This window comes from Hippopotamus amphibius, chromosome 7, assembly GCF_030028045.1.
Source record: "Hippopotamus amphibius kiboko isolate mHipAmp2 chromosome 7, mHipAmp2.hap2, whole genome shotgun sequence".
NCBI lineage: Eukaryota > Metazoa > Chordata > Mammalia > Artiodactyla > Hippopotamidae > Hippopotamus > Hippopotamus amphibius.
In genome coordinates this window covers 95,355,909-95,370,950 of record NC_080192.1, presented here as the reverse complement: position 1 = coordinate 95,370,950, position 15,042 = coordinate 95,355,909, and the positions used below count along the sequence as shown (strand labels likewise).

General features: G+C 35.9%; 1 protein-coding gene across 4 annotated transcripts in view; it reads right to left on the bottom strand.

Moving 5' to 3' along the window:
- VPS54 (VPS54 subunit of GARP complex) overlaps positions 1–15,042 on the bottom strand; it is a 104,094-nt gene that overhangs the window by 3,146 nt on the left and 85,906 nt on the right. For 2 of the 4 annotated variants that reach the window (XM_057741644.1, XM_057741645.1), the window contains exons 21-23: positions 7,346–7,453; positions 5,338–5,432; positions 713–1,353 (exon numbers count right to left, since the gene is read on the bottom strand). In XM_057741644.1, the coding sequence (XP_057597627.1) occupies positions 1,248–1,353; positions 5,338–5,432; positions 7,346–7,453 (309 nt within the window). In that variant the 3' untranslated portion in view covers positions 713–1,247. Of the gene's footprint in view, positions 1–712; positions 1,354–5,337; positions 5,433–7,345; positions 7,454–12,714; positions 12,859–15,042 lie in introns of those variants that run through there. The other 2 variants (XM_057741643.1, XR_009054687.1) reach the window with 2 other exon arrangements.

The following is a 15,042-nucleotide window of genomic DNA, read 5'->3' as shown; positions in this document are numbered from 1 at the left end:
CTTTCCTTTTAGGAAACCAAAGAGCACAAAATAAGACTATTTCATTTTACATAATCACCACAAGGTTAGGCACTCTGACAGGGTTAGGCAAGATTCCTGGTGTGAAGTGAGGCACAGGCACTTTCATTTATAGAGTGCTATTGATTCTAATTTTGAAGGTAGGTATTATAAAAGTCTTTAAATAACTTACTCATCACCATATATTTCTGGCCCCAACACAGCAGCCTATATTTTAAAAGTTCTATTTCTCCCTGGTCTTTGTTCATATACACATTGAAAGTAACTTACGAATAAGAACCCAAGGGGGGTGGGGGTGGGGGTGGGGAGGCATACTTCAATGTTACCTAAATGTTAAAATGAGAACTCATAAGTAGGCAGGATATATGAAAATGTATTCTTACCTCTGCTGGAAATAAAAAGGAAAAACAAAACAAAACAAAAAACCCAGCACTTCATAGATACTTTTATAAAAATACAGCTGTTAAAATTGCAAGCTTTCATATCCCACATCTGAAAAGTATTTAAATTAGTAGTTGTATAAATAAACACCAAAATCTTACTCTTTAGTTATTACTTGTGATCAGCCTTTCAGGTATTTAGACTATTCTGGAAGGCTTTACGCAGTTGACATACAGTGGTGATAGATTAAATATGTGACACACAGAGCCTGAAACTTGACATTGGTCACTAAAACAAAAACTGAATTCCTAAATCCAAGCAATCAAAAGATGTTTATTTTTTATAGAAAGATCTGTAAAAAAATAATTTTTCAAACAGCTTTACTTTCATAGAGAAAACTTTCTACAGAGGTTGAGTAAGATTTTAATATTTTAAATTGTACCATCATTAAATAAGGTGGGACACCATATGAATTTCATTGCACTGGAAGAAATGCAAAGCATTTTTTAATATAAAGTATACAGAGCATTCTAGTCAACTACAGCTGTGTTACAGCTATGTGTTCTTTTGGATTTGGTCCAAAGAAACCTGAGTCTGTTTCCAGAGAGAATGAAAAATGTTATAGACACCTGATCAGTTATTCCTCACTGAAGGAAGCACACAAGTGGCATTCCTTGTAGATCCCACTGAACCCCAGTTTCCCAACTCTGATACTTTCCTTTTCCCCTTCCCCAACCCCAGTTCACTTTGGGTTCCAGGTTCAGTTCTTGAATCACAGACATCCATATTTTCGTCATAAACATACATATCCCATGGTCAGATGAACTACCCAGTTTTCCAGTATGTCATCACCTTTTCTGTTCCCAGATCTCGGCCATATTTAGGTCCAAATCTTTAAGGCCTTTTAAGGCTTGAAGATTTCCAGTGTAAAAAGCTACATCTGCTGTGACCAACCTAAACATTGGAGAGAAAATTATTTTTAATCTCACGCTTTCTTTTCAAATAAAGAAGCAATGCTCACAGAGTAATCCGAGTCATATCCTAGCTGCTAGACTATGATTTATAATTTGGATCCTAGGGACCAAATGTCAGTAATTTCTCTTAGCAGGATTCCTACTATCACATAGTTAGATCATTTAATGCTCTCTCTCTTTCAACAATGTTTTGAAAAGGAATAAACCAATGCAGGTTAGACTCAGTTTCATAATTAATCCTGCCCAATAAAATAAATTTATCTTAAAACAGTATGAAATAGAGAAAAATAACAGGGTAAACTTTTTTTTTGATCAGTTTGTCACTCGAGTATACATGTATATGACTAGTGAACTCAAGGGAGAGAAAGACAAGGTTTCCTGAGTGCCATCCTAAGAAGCTGAATGAAGGTTGGGACTCGTGGAAGTACTACTGGATATAAAACTTGATACTGACAATCAATATAACAATACTTGACAAAAAGTGAGAATTACAATTTTAAGTATTTACGTGTCACATTAAATGCCTATCCTTCAAAAAATATTCCTGGGAAAGAATGCTCGGATAAACAAAATATCAAAGTTCCACACAAAAAATAGGGACTGGTCTGATTAGATGTATATGCTGAGAGATGTGGCCCATGGAGAAACAAATAAGAGATCTTGATTTAGTAGTTTGTAAAAGAAGAGGAAATGCAGCTTTGATATTTTAAAGAGCATGTAAGTTCTGGACTGCTGGACTACAAGCGGCAAAGGTATTATAAGCACCCTCGATATATATACTGGAGTCTTAATATTTATAAACACCTTCATACTTATGTATGTACTTAATGGTTCAGCTTTTGTCACATGGCAGAATTTAGTAAGGACCATATTTTCATTTGAAACTCATCTGGTTCAGGGTGCTTTAAAATCCATAAAAAGAGCCTAAATTATCATGCTTCTTGTGCTAATATGATCAGTAAGTACACTGAAACTGACAGCAATGGCTCAAAAAAGAACAGTCTTTTTAAGGCAAGGCTCCCACATTAAAAATTAAACAAAATTAACAGAAATCTCCATTTTAAAATATCGTTATGTTTAATAAACAACTATTTACAGTCTATACAAGAAAGTACATAGAAAATATGTTTTACATTAAAGTTGAAAATTTTTGTTTGATAAAAGAACATAAAAGCAGATATCTGCAATATATATGACCAACGGAGAATTAGTTGGAGGGCATATGCAAAAATCTAAAACTAGCAAGAAAAAGATACTACCCAAGATAAAAAATGGGTGAAGTATATAAAGGGGAAAAGTCACAGATGAGAACACCTGAATGACAAATACGTGAAAAGATGACAAAATAGGAAGGAAATACAAATCAAAACAAAATACCATTGTATCCTATTAGATTTGCAACAATTAAAATATCTAACAGCAAATGTTGGCAAGATGTAGAATAAACGTGGAAATATAAACTTGGTACAACCACTTTGGAGAACATTTTGGCAAAACCTAGTAAAGTGAAAATGAACATCTGATCCACTTCTACATATATACCCTAAAGATATAATCATACCATTAGACACCTATAAGGAAAGATCTTCACTGTGGCATGACTGTAATGGAAAAAAGTAATGACCTAAAATCGATCATTAGGTAAAATGGAAACATTAAATATGGTTGATTCATGTGGGAGAATACAATAAAGCAATCAAAAATGGACAATTTCTTATATCAACATAAATAATGTTGAGTGGAAAAAAGCAAGCAGCATATGTACAATATACCATATGACTAAATTAAATTCATAAAACAGCTCCACATTTTTTTTAGATAAAGAGATAATAAATGAGAAGGACTTAAAGGATACAGACCAGATTTACTAGAAACATTGCCTAAGAGTTGGGGGAGAGAGAAAAGGACTGGAGGTGAGATCAAGGGGTACTTAAGGTCTATTTGGAATGCCATTTTTAAAAAAAAATGATGAACATTTTTTTCAAGTGAAAATGACACGTTAATAAGATCAATTCTAAGTAACAGGAATACAAATATTATTCTCCATATGCCTCTGTATTTTAAAAATGTCTGAAAATAGAGGAAAAAAATCACATTAAAAAGTGCTGGGCTGGGGAGAAGAAGGAATAGGAACTAAGTGCTTAATGGGTCTGGGATTTCCTCTTGGGGTAGTAAAATGTTTGGAACTAGACAGTGCTGGTGGTTGTGAAGGCACTAAGGACCACTGAATTGTTAACTATAAAATGGTTAATTTTATGCTATATGAATTTCACCTTGGAAAAAAAGGTAAAATTTTAGAGCCATTTCAGGAACAAAAATCCCTTTTAAGCAGGTAGTTTGTTATGTCTTTGGCTAGAATCTAGAGATAAATTTTCAGGGAATTCTCTTCCAAGGGATTGCTCAAAGACGTAATTTGATTTATGCAGTATTAGTGTCTTTAAAAGTATGTGACAACGAAGATCTCTCATGTGGTATCAACTCCCACACAGTTACATTAACAAAGGAAATAACAGGGGATGAATTAACTTGGATGCTTCAGAACTACTGGTCTGAGAACAACCAACCAGCAAGATTTAGTTATGGGAATAAAAGTAGAAAATTATGAGTGGAATGGGCCTTTAAAATATTATTAGTGTTTTTTGAATAATCTCTGAGAGGTATTTGGTATTCGCTATACTGCCAAACTTTTCTGTGCCTTTGAGGTTTTTGAAAATAAATAATTCTTAAAAGAAAAAAAGAAAAAGAAGAAGAACCAGGTAATAATCAAAAGAGAGAATCAGATTTTTGCATACAATTCCTAAATTCAGCCTGACTGACAAATTCGGCAGTTTGAAGCTTCCAAATAGTTTTTTGCAAAATTAATTCATTGTACTCACCAACAACACGGGTTTGAACTGCGTGGGTCCACTGACACACAGGTTTTTTAAAATAGTAAATACTAGAGCATTACATGATCTGCAGCTGGTTGAATCTGTGGATGTGGAATTGTTGACACAGAGGAACCCTGGATGTGGAGGGCCAGCTCCTTGAGTTACACTCTTAATTTTCAACTGCCAGAGGGTCGGCACCCCTAACCCCCACCCCTATCCCCGCCTTGTTCAAGGGTCAACTGTACTTTCTTTTTAAGGGCAGGGCCAAATTCTGACTCCAAAATATGTTTTTTACATTTGTTCCTATAAGTTTGAAATTTAGGCCTGAAACTCCTTTAACGGGTAACAAAATATTCTATTCCTACAGAAAATATATTAAGGTATAACTATAGGATCCGTGCTTTGCATTTTGTATAATCTTTAAACCTGTATCTTTATCTACATTGCTCTTAAAAATTCTGTGACAGAACTTTTTATCATCCCTATTTTCAAATCTAAGAATACTAAGACTCAGAGAGGGTAAGTGATTTGCCTAGTTATAGAGCTAGTAAGTGGCAGAACATAACCCAAGTTTTCTGATTCTAAATTTTATGTTTTCTATTATATATCACACTATTTTGCTGATAATACTTATAATTTGTTTGATGCCTTACAATAAAATATGTACACACACATATTTATTTTTTATAACCCGGTGAAGGAATTAAGGCAGATTTTATCATTCTTATTTTATAAATAAGGTACAGAGGTTAAGTGACTTTCTCAAGTTCATACAGATACAAAGTAGGACTTTGAGTTCTGTCTGCATAGGTGAAGACTATTGGGTGACCTGAGGTGCTAATGCACACTGCCTCAAAATGGACATATAAAGTCAGGTAACTAATTGACCAGTTATAAAACACTTTAACAAAGACAGACAGATAGATATAGATATATAGATATACATCATCTCCACAGAGGACAAAAAAAAGGGCAAAAAGTTGCTGATTTTACAATTCTGGGGTCCTCACAAGATTATAGTGGAAAAGGACAGCATAATGAATAAAAAACAATTCAGTGTGGGAGTACGGGGTAAAAATATATTGAAAACATACCCATTTTGAGGTCCTCCATCATTTATCACATTTAAGTGAGATAACTGCTTTTTCAAGTGGAGTTTGTAACTGGCGTTAATTCTTAAAAATAACATCTAGAAAAGAAATAAAACTAAGTTTCTTAAAGCTTTACTGACACAGAAGACATAAGTAAGTAATCAGTGTTATCTGGAGAAAATTTTAAAAAACCTTTTGCTCTGGCATATACTTTTAAAATGCTCCTCTGAAAGTATATAATTGCTATTTCAGTATAGTTTTTCTCCTTAGTTGGATAAAAGCTCTTTTTGCTCTTCTCAGCAGTACTTCTTTTAGAGATAAGACTATCACTGCCTTTCTGCCCCTTCGTAGAAGTTTTCTGGAATGTGTAAATTAGATCAACCGCATAGGTAAAGAGAATAAAAAGAGATGGAGAATTCAGCGATGTATCAATAGTAACCAGGAACTTGATAGAGAAAAGTCACAGTGGTGAAGGCAAGGCTACCATTATCCTTCTAAATTACTTGCAAGTATTTTATTGCTCCATATGCAGATTTTTAATGCAATGGCCCAATACTTCTTTGGAAAATGCCTGACCTGAAATTATATACAATTAATCTATGGAAACAATTTTGTGAAATATATTTTCCATGGGAAAAAATATATATATATAAAGTCATCTACGGAAAAGTTTTATGGAATTACTGGTACTCAAGTGGCAATAATGACCTAAAATCTCTCACTTGTGCCCAGTTTGACAAGAGTTCCCTTTAAATGCTGATGCAGATAAAAATATATGAAATACATGTATACCTAGCTCCCTGACCTGGCTAAGCCTTGCTCTCGAATTAGAACTCAGATGGCAAATCCAAAAGGTCAGAATGTCAGAGGTGGGGGATCTTGAAAAGGATGGCTTGGCTGGGAAGATTAAGAAAGGAAAAAGAGACCCCAGTGGATGCTCCATATCTCAAGGCTCCTCCTCAGTCCTCAGTAAGCCCCAAAGGCACTGGATGATATTTAACCATAGAATTGGTATGATTAACGAAAACATAGGGAAGCATGAAAAAATGGTAATCGCTAGTATAGGATGGAAGTCTGAGGTGGCATGGGAAAGGAGACCAGCAAGAGCAAGAGCAGGGAAGAGACACTGAAAGAGCTACACTCTACTCCCAAATACCCCTTCTAAGCACTCAGCCAATTAGAGACAAACTGAAATACTGAAAGAAACTTGTCTGAATAGCAAAAATCCCAGTGAAAGTTAAGATCATTAGTCATATAACAACTAGGCTTGTTTTAATTATAACATTATAACATTCTACAACTAGGCCTGAATGAGATCACCTGGTATAATAAAAGGGAACAAACTAAGTTGGGAAAAGACTGGAAAAAAAGAACTACTAGAACCTTTAAAGCACTAGGCAAGGGAATCGAGGGAAGTCAGGGGTAGGAATGTCACCAAAAAGTGAAGAGAACTCTGATAATAGTGTGGGGAAGACAGTAGAGACAGAGGGTGGATACTTCATAGGCCAGAGGTGCCAAAGACTACCCATTTTGCTATTTTTCCTGATTTGTGCCTACTACACACCATTTATGCTGATCTAACAAATATTAATGTTAAGGCAAATTGACTGAGTTACTTTATATGTCATCTCATTATTAAGTACATCGCTAATTCCTCCCCTATACAATTTGGATTATAATCATAGTGAGTAACATATACTACTATTCACTGATAAATGCTAATCCTGATTTTCAAACTAATAATGTAATAAACAATGTCAGTGCAATCTGGGACCTCTGATGACCCAACGGACAAATGAAAATCTGCTTTTTAGAATGGCTGACCACACAGCAGAGCTACTATTGCTCTGGACTGTCAGGGCAAGGAGCACTTTTTGAAATCAAGTCAATGCAACAACTGGAAAAAAAAATCATATTGGAATATGAACTAAGCTTAATTGTGTATAATAAAAACACTCCAATTCTGCATGCACATTATGTTATATATAATAGTTTTAGGATTACTACTCACTTGTGTTTGTTCTTCTGGAAGGAGATCAAATATAGCTTCATGCATTTTTGCCATCTGCTTACAAATATTCCTGAAACAGGCAGAAGGAACGGGAGCTTTCACTTCATACTGGCAGGGAAAAATAATGAGAATTATATTCATGTCCTCTGGACTGCATATTGTCCCCATTGTTTCCTAAAACATATATTTTCTGCCCCTACATATCTAGCTTTGATAGAGTTGAAGCTTACATTCCAACTGTGATCTGTGCTACTCATGCAAATCTCAAAAACTTTTCATTAAAAATCCTATTCTACTTTGAGAGAGCCAGCACAATTTAGTGGCTAAGAACATAGGCTGCTTCCCTTCTTAAGATGGACTGCTTGGGTTCAAATCTCAACTCTTAAAATTCTTAGCTATGTGAGATTGGGTGAGTTACTTGTCTATATTGGGTGAGATATTTCTCTGTATCTCAAAGGGCTTGCCGTGGGGATTTTAAAAAGATGGCTCATAAGAACTCAAAATAGTGCTTGATACAAAATAAGTACTCAAAAAATCTTGGCTACTATTCTAGCTCAATATACAATAATGAATCATTAAAGTAGGCCCTCCAAATTAACAGATTACTTTTTTTTAAACATTACTTTTTAAATATGATTTTAAGAATGTGTTCAACATTATCATATCTGAAATCAATATAACTGATAGAATTAAAGTGTTCTTACCAATATGGTAATCATATTAACCTAACTAAGGTTATCAGAAGACTTTTTCAATGATCTATACCAAAAATTTTAAATAAGGTTAATTCACTTACTATTCTTACATCTGGAACAGAATACTGGTATGATGTAGATAATTTTTTTGTCCCACACTTTAGAATTCACAGCTTAAATTATATATCATTTTCATTTATAAGACAAATTTGGGCTAAATAATTATATTTTAGATGCACTAATCTTATACAGTTTATTAAAATGATGAGTTCCAATATACTGCTGCAGCAGAACCATGTGGAAGTCACCATGTGACTGGACCAAGCAAAGTTGTCACCACTCCAGGGTTTGTCTCTCTTCAGCCTAGAAATACATCAAACACCCCTTATCTTTTTTACTAATAACAGTTTTAAGATATAATTCACATAACATAAAATTCACCCTTTTAAAGTGTACAATTACCTGCTTTTTAGTAAACTCATAGTTATACAACTAACCACTAATTTCCAAAGAGTTTTCATCACCCCAAGAAGAAACACCATACGCATTTGCAGGCACTCCCTGTCTACCCCACCCCCTCCCCCCCAGCCACTGGCAGCCACTAATCTCTAGAATTGGAATCACATACTATGTGGCTTTTTGTGACTAGCTTCTTCCACTTAGCATGCTTTCAAGGTTCATTTACGTTGCTACATGTATCAGTATGTCACCCTTTTAATGGCTGCATGATATTCCATTGCATGAATATACCATAGTTTATCCAATCAGCAATTAATGGACATTTGGGTTATTGCTACTTTTTGGCTGTTATGAATAATAAATGCCATGAACATTCACGTACAGATTTTTGTGTAGACAAATGCTATCAATTCTCTTGGGTATACACCTAGAAGTGGAATTACTGGGTCATATGGTAACTCCATGTTCAAGCTTTTGAGGAAATGCCAAGATGTTTTCCAAAACAAAAGTGGCTATACCACTTTACAATCCCATCGAGCAGCATGAGGGTTCCAATTTCTCTTCCAATATCCTCACCAACATTTGTTATTATCTTTTTTATTTTAGCCATCCTAGTGGGTATGAAGTAATATCTCACTATGGTAATATCCCCTTATCTTAACTAACCCTCTGTCCTGGGTTGAATAATATCTCCCCAAAATTCATGTCCACTTGGAGCCTCATAAGGTCATAATGGATTACAGTGGGCCCTAAATCCACTGACTGGTGTTTTTATAAAAGAAAGGAGGGGCTTCCCTGGTGGCACAGTGGTTAAGAATCCACCTGCCAATGCAGGGGACACGGGTTTGATCCCTTGTCCGGGAAGATCCTACATGCCACAGAACAACTAAGTCCGTGTGCCACAACTACTGAGCCTGTGTGCCACAACTACTGAAGCCCCTGTGCCTAGAGCCCATGCTCCACAAGAGAAGCCGCTGTAATGAGCAGCCCCTGCTCGCTGCAATCAGAGAAAGCCCGCATGCAGCAACAAAGACCCAATGCAGCCAATAAATAAATTAAAAAAAAAAAAAAAGTTGAGGGAAATTTAGACACAGAGGGAAGATGGCCACGTGGAGACTGAGACAGAGATTGAAATGATGCATCTACAAGCCAAGGGATGCTAACAATTGACAGCAAGCAACCGAAGCTAGAAAGAGGCAGGGAAGGATTCTCTGTTAGAGCCTTCAGAGGGAGCATGGTCTGGGGACACTTTGATTTAGAGTGTCCAGAACTACAAGAGAATACATTTTTGTGTTCTAAGCCACTCAGTCTGTGGGAATCTTACGGCAGCCCTAGGAAACTAGTACACCCCCAAAACTTTCCTTCATCACTGCTTTCCCTCAAGATACTATTCTTTCTTCTGACCTTCACCATACATTTCTTCAATCACTTACACTTGATACTGTACTTCTTCATTCTCAACCCTTAAAATCTGGTTCCTGCCACCACCCAAACCACCTTTCCTTCACCGTTAATAATATTCTGAAATTTCTCTCTGGAAAAATCACTAAAGAGGTCCTAATTTCCAAATTTAGCAACTTTTCCAGTTCCCCTTCCTCACTGCTCTGTAGTATTTCACACAAGCTCACATTTGAAATACTATCCTGGTGCAGAACGATGCTTTCCCATTTCCTCCCCTCCTAACCTTCCCCTTCTTCCATCTCTTGTCGCCTAAGTGCAAAGCTACTTTAACATTAATTCCCCCATCTTCCTCATTTTTCTCTCATCAATATCATTCAGTCTCATGACTTCTAATACACCTCCAGTTCTGAACCACTTTACTGAGTTCAGGTCACACATTTATTACATGTTCCAATCCATACCTGAGTTTACCGTAACTTCCCCAAACCTGCTCCTCTTACCTGTTTCCATTACTATTACTGGTATCATAATCCTCCGGGTCACACAGGCCTGAACTCTCCAACTCAGTTTTTCTTCCTCCTTTTCCTTGTTTCCTTGTACTGAATCAGTGACTAAGTCCAATCAAATATACTTTCAAGTTATTTTACACATTAATTAGTACTCTAGGTCCAGAATTTCTCAACATGTAGTCTACACTATGATACTTTGGGCTAGGTAATTTTTTTGCTGTGGGGGCTGTCCCGTGTATTGTAGGATGCTCAGTGGCATCCTGGGTCTCTACTCACGAGTTACCAGTATCATTCCACTCTAAACTGTGACAACCAAAAATGTTCCCAACATTTCTGAATGTCCTCTGGGGACAATACTGTCTTAGTTGAGAATCTCCACCCTAGGTGAGACCTCAATACTTCTCACCTGAAAAAATACAGCATTTTAATAAATCCAGATACTATTTCAACAAACATTTAATAAAACTTCCTGGCACACAGTAAGCTCTAAATAAATATTTTCCTGGATGTGTATATGTATGTATATACATATATGTGTGTGTAAATGCACATAGGTATGTACATATGTGTATGTGTATAAGTGTATGTGTGTGCTTGAATGAACTTGTCAGCTGGAGTGTACAAAGATGAAACAGAGAAAGTCCCTTTGGGGAGTTAACTGTCGAAAAGTTCGTTGGTGTTCCATAAAGTAGACATTACATGCTACAGGAACAGGGGTGAACAACATTTAGGTGACAGCTGAGATGGTTTCTTGAGGGGCACACTCAGGCTGCTGAGTCTTCAAAGGAAAAAAATTAAGTGAAAGTATTCCAAATAGAGGACACACCACAACACCTCAAATCCATTCCACATACTATTTGATTAACCCTTCTAAAGCACAACACAATTCTAACCATGTGATTCATTAGTTTAAAAACTGTGGGGTTCTGCTTCCATTTAAAATTTAGAAAGCTGCAAGAGAATGTCATTACTACTCTAACCACAAGAAAAAAAACGAGAATAATTTATAAAACCATAACATTTCTTGAACCTATCAGAGAATAGAGGTGACGGGAACCAAGGGAACTAATTCCAAAGAGTGACAAGGCCCTCTGAGAAGGGATGGGACACAGGAATCTTTTGGCAAGGCATAGAAAGAAGAGGTGACCACCCTAGAAGCAAATAAGAAAACAACTAACATTTTAACAATTTCCCAAAGGCCAAAAAGACTAGCGTATGTTCAGAATAAGAGAGAACACTAGCCAAAAGGGGAGTTTGCATTCACAAGCTCACCATGGGTCTCCAGCAGGTGCTCACAAGCAACACTGCGGTCAGGCCAGGAGACCACAGAGAGTCACTCTCAGTAACACAGGCAAGCAGGAGGTGACTGGCTGTCATCAGGGAAAAGGAACAAATATCACCCACTCCCCAAACTCTTCTCGTATACAAAGCAAAAGCCTTAAGTCACTGAGAAGGAAGAAGGGGCTCCAAACTGTTTCATCCCCAAGGCCACTGTGTGAGGGGCAGAAACAAAACATGCCTGGTTCTGAGGGAAGGGAACCAGGATCTTAAGCCCAGGATCCTACACCAGTCAAAGCAGAGACTGGCTACGACTGGAGGAGGGGTGAGGACACTGAGAAGGCTCCACATCCAAGGCTCCACATCCAAGGATTCACGTTACCTAATTTCAAGGCATAATAATGCTACTGTAGTTAAGACAGTGTAGTAAAGACAGACATATAAATCAATAAAACAGAATAGAGTGCAAAAATAGAGCATAAAAAAATAGTCGACTGATTTTTCAACAAAGGTATTAATGGAGAAAGGACAGTCTTTTCAACAAAAGGTGCTGGAACTATCCCCTAAAATGAATATTGACTCATATTTTGCACTATATAAAAAATTAACTAAAAATGGATCATGGACTTCTATATAAAACCTAAAACAATAAAATTTCTAGAAGTAAAACACTGGAAAGAAGATAAGCCAATTTTTTAAAATGAGCAAAAAAATTTGAACACTTTGCCAGAGAAACAGTATGGATGGCAAACCAACACATGAAAAGATACTCAACATATTAGTCATTATATAAATTAAAACCACAATGAGATATCACTCAATACAGACCTACTAGAAGAGTAACATTAAAAAAAAGAGAGACAATGGAAGGTGCTGGTAAAGAAAAAGAGTACCTAGAACTCTTATACATCACAAGTAGAAAACAAAATGGTATAGTTACTTTGGAAAATAATTCGGCAGTTTTTTATAAAATTATCATAAAGTTTAACATTTCTGTGCCACCATCAATATGTTCCAAGGTACTTACACAAAAGAAATGAAAACACATGCCCACACAAAGATGTGCCCATGAATGTATGTAGCGGCATTATTCACAACAGCCAGAAACTGGAGAAAACCCAAACACCTGTCAACTGATGAATGGATAAGTACATCCATGCAATCAATATCACTGTATAAGAAAAATGAACAAGCCATTAACACATGCTATAACATCCATGCATTTCAAAAGCATTATGCTAAATGAAAGGAACCTGGGACAAGAGATTATATTTTGTATAATGCCATTTATAGGACATTCTGGAAAAGGCAAAACTATACGGAAGAAAATCTGATCAGTGGTTGCCATGGTTTTGGGGTGTCAGGAAAGGATTAACTTCAAAAATGCTCTAGAGAATGTTTAACAGTGATGGAATTGTTCTATATCTTGATTGTGGTAGTTCCACTACCGTATACATGTTAAAATTCATCAAACTATACACTTAGAAAGGATGAAATTTACTGAATGTAAATTGTACCTCCAAAAATCTGACTTAAATTGCTTAGCTTTCCACTGGTAGTCAAAGCTCTCCATTGTCTTTCCAACATATCTCCCATCCCTGGGTTTACCCACCCTAACACATCAGCTAAATGGAATCATTTACCTTTGTTATTATTAACAACAGCAAAAGCATTAGCAGTTAACATTCACTGGAACAACTATAGTCCTCATTTAGAGACAGAAACCAAGGCTTAAGGAGATTCATGATTTGCCCAAGGTTCTTCAATAACTAATGTGTGACACAGAATTTGAACTTAAGTCTACTTGACTCCAAAACCCAGTACTAAACTTCCTTCTTATGATTCCTAGCAACATGTCTGTTACCTCAGAGTATCTCTTCACTTCAACTTCATTTGCTCTAACTGTACGTATCTTTAAAAGCAAAACTTACATGTATGCCTAATCCAGAAAGCTTTCCCAGATGTCCCTCTCCAGAGACAACCATCTCTTTCAAAACATTAAAAGCTCCAATAGCACTGAATAAATTCCTTACTTATGATATTTTACATAATCTAGCTCCTATTACAATTATTGATATAATTATCCTACTAGATATTTTACTATTTGAGGACAAGATCAAACAAAGGCTTCTTCACCCTTGTGTATCTCTATTAACCTAACATAATTTAACTCGATGGTGGCTGTGACATTAGTCTAGCCAGTAGCACAATTAGATGTTAATGTTTCATTCTACCCAAGGAAAGATGCCCTTATTTATTAGCTTCTTAGAATCAGCCTATATTTTATTACTGTGTTATTCTTCTTGCCCCAAATTAAAATTCCAGATAAGAAAATGAAAAGCTAAAAATTGAGAGACTAACCCAAATCAAACACTGCCTGCAATTTTGGTATGAAGTAAAAACAGGGTCAAACTCCTGGGCAACCCATGGAAGCAAGTAGGCCAGGGAGTGGTAAAGAGAGACTTGATAATACAGGGAAAATATAACATGTCAGGGTAACAGGAATAGTCATCAGTGGAGAAGGCAGTAGAGAAAACACTATGCTGCAAAAATGTCCAGGCACACTCTTGATATTAAAAAAAAGACATAAAAAATGGGAAGGGAGGAGTCTGAAGTTCATAAAAGACTTAAGAGACTTTTATAACTTTTATAAAAGACTTATAAAAAAAAGACATAACCGAATGCAATATGTAGATCATATAGAAGCCTTTGTTCAAACAAATTATTGTAAAAAGACATCTTGGGACAACTGATAAGTTTCAAATAGAAATAAGTATTAAAGGATATTAAGGAATTATTGTTAATTTTGTCAGGTGTGATATCGTAGTGTGATTATATAAAAAAGTATCCCTCCCTAGTTTTTAGAAATATATACTTAAGTATTTAGGGATGAAATACTATAGTGCCTCAAATTAGCTATAAGATATTTTAGCAAAAAAAGAAAAATATTAATGACTGTTAAATATAAATTATAAATATATGGGAAGCTCGTTAAATAATTTTCTTTATTTTTCTTTACCAGAGAGAAAGAAAGAGAAAAGGAGAAAAGAAAGCACGAAAGAAAGGAAGGAAGGAAGGAAGGAAGGAAGGAAGGAAGGAAGGAAGGAAGGAAGGAAGGAAGGGAAAGGGAAAGAAAGGAAAGGAAGGAAGGAAGAGAAAGGGAAAGAAAGAAAAGGAAGGAAGGAAGGAAGGAAAAGAAAATGATGAAAAAGTTATAGGAAAAAGTCTAGCCACAGTCCCAATTCTTGTTCATAAACTCTGGATGACCAACCAACATGATAGAAAAAGTCAGGGTTTTAAGAGTACAAGCACTTTTTCGGTTTTTCATTCTATTCCCCAGCATATTACTAGTTTC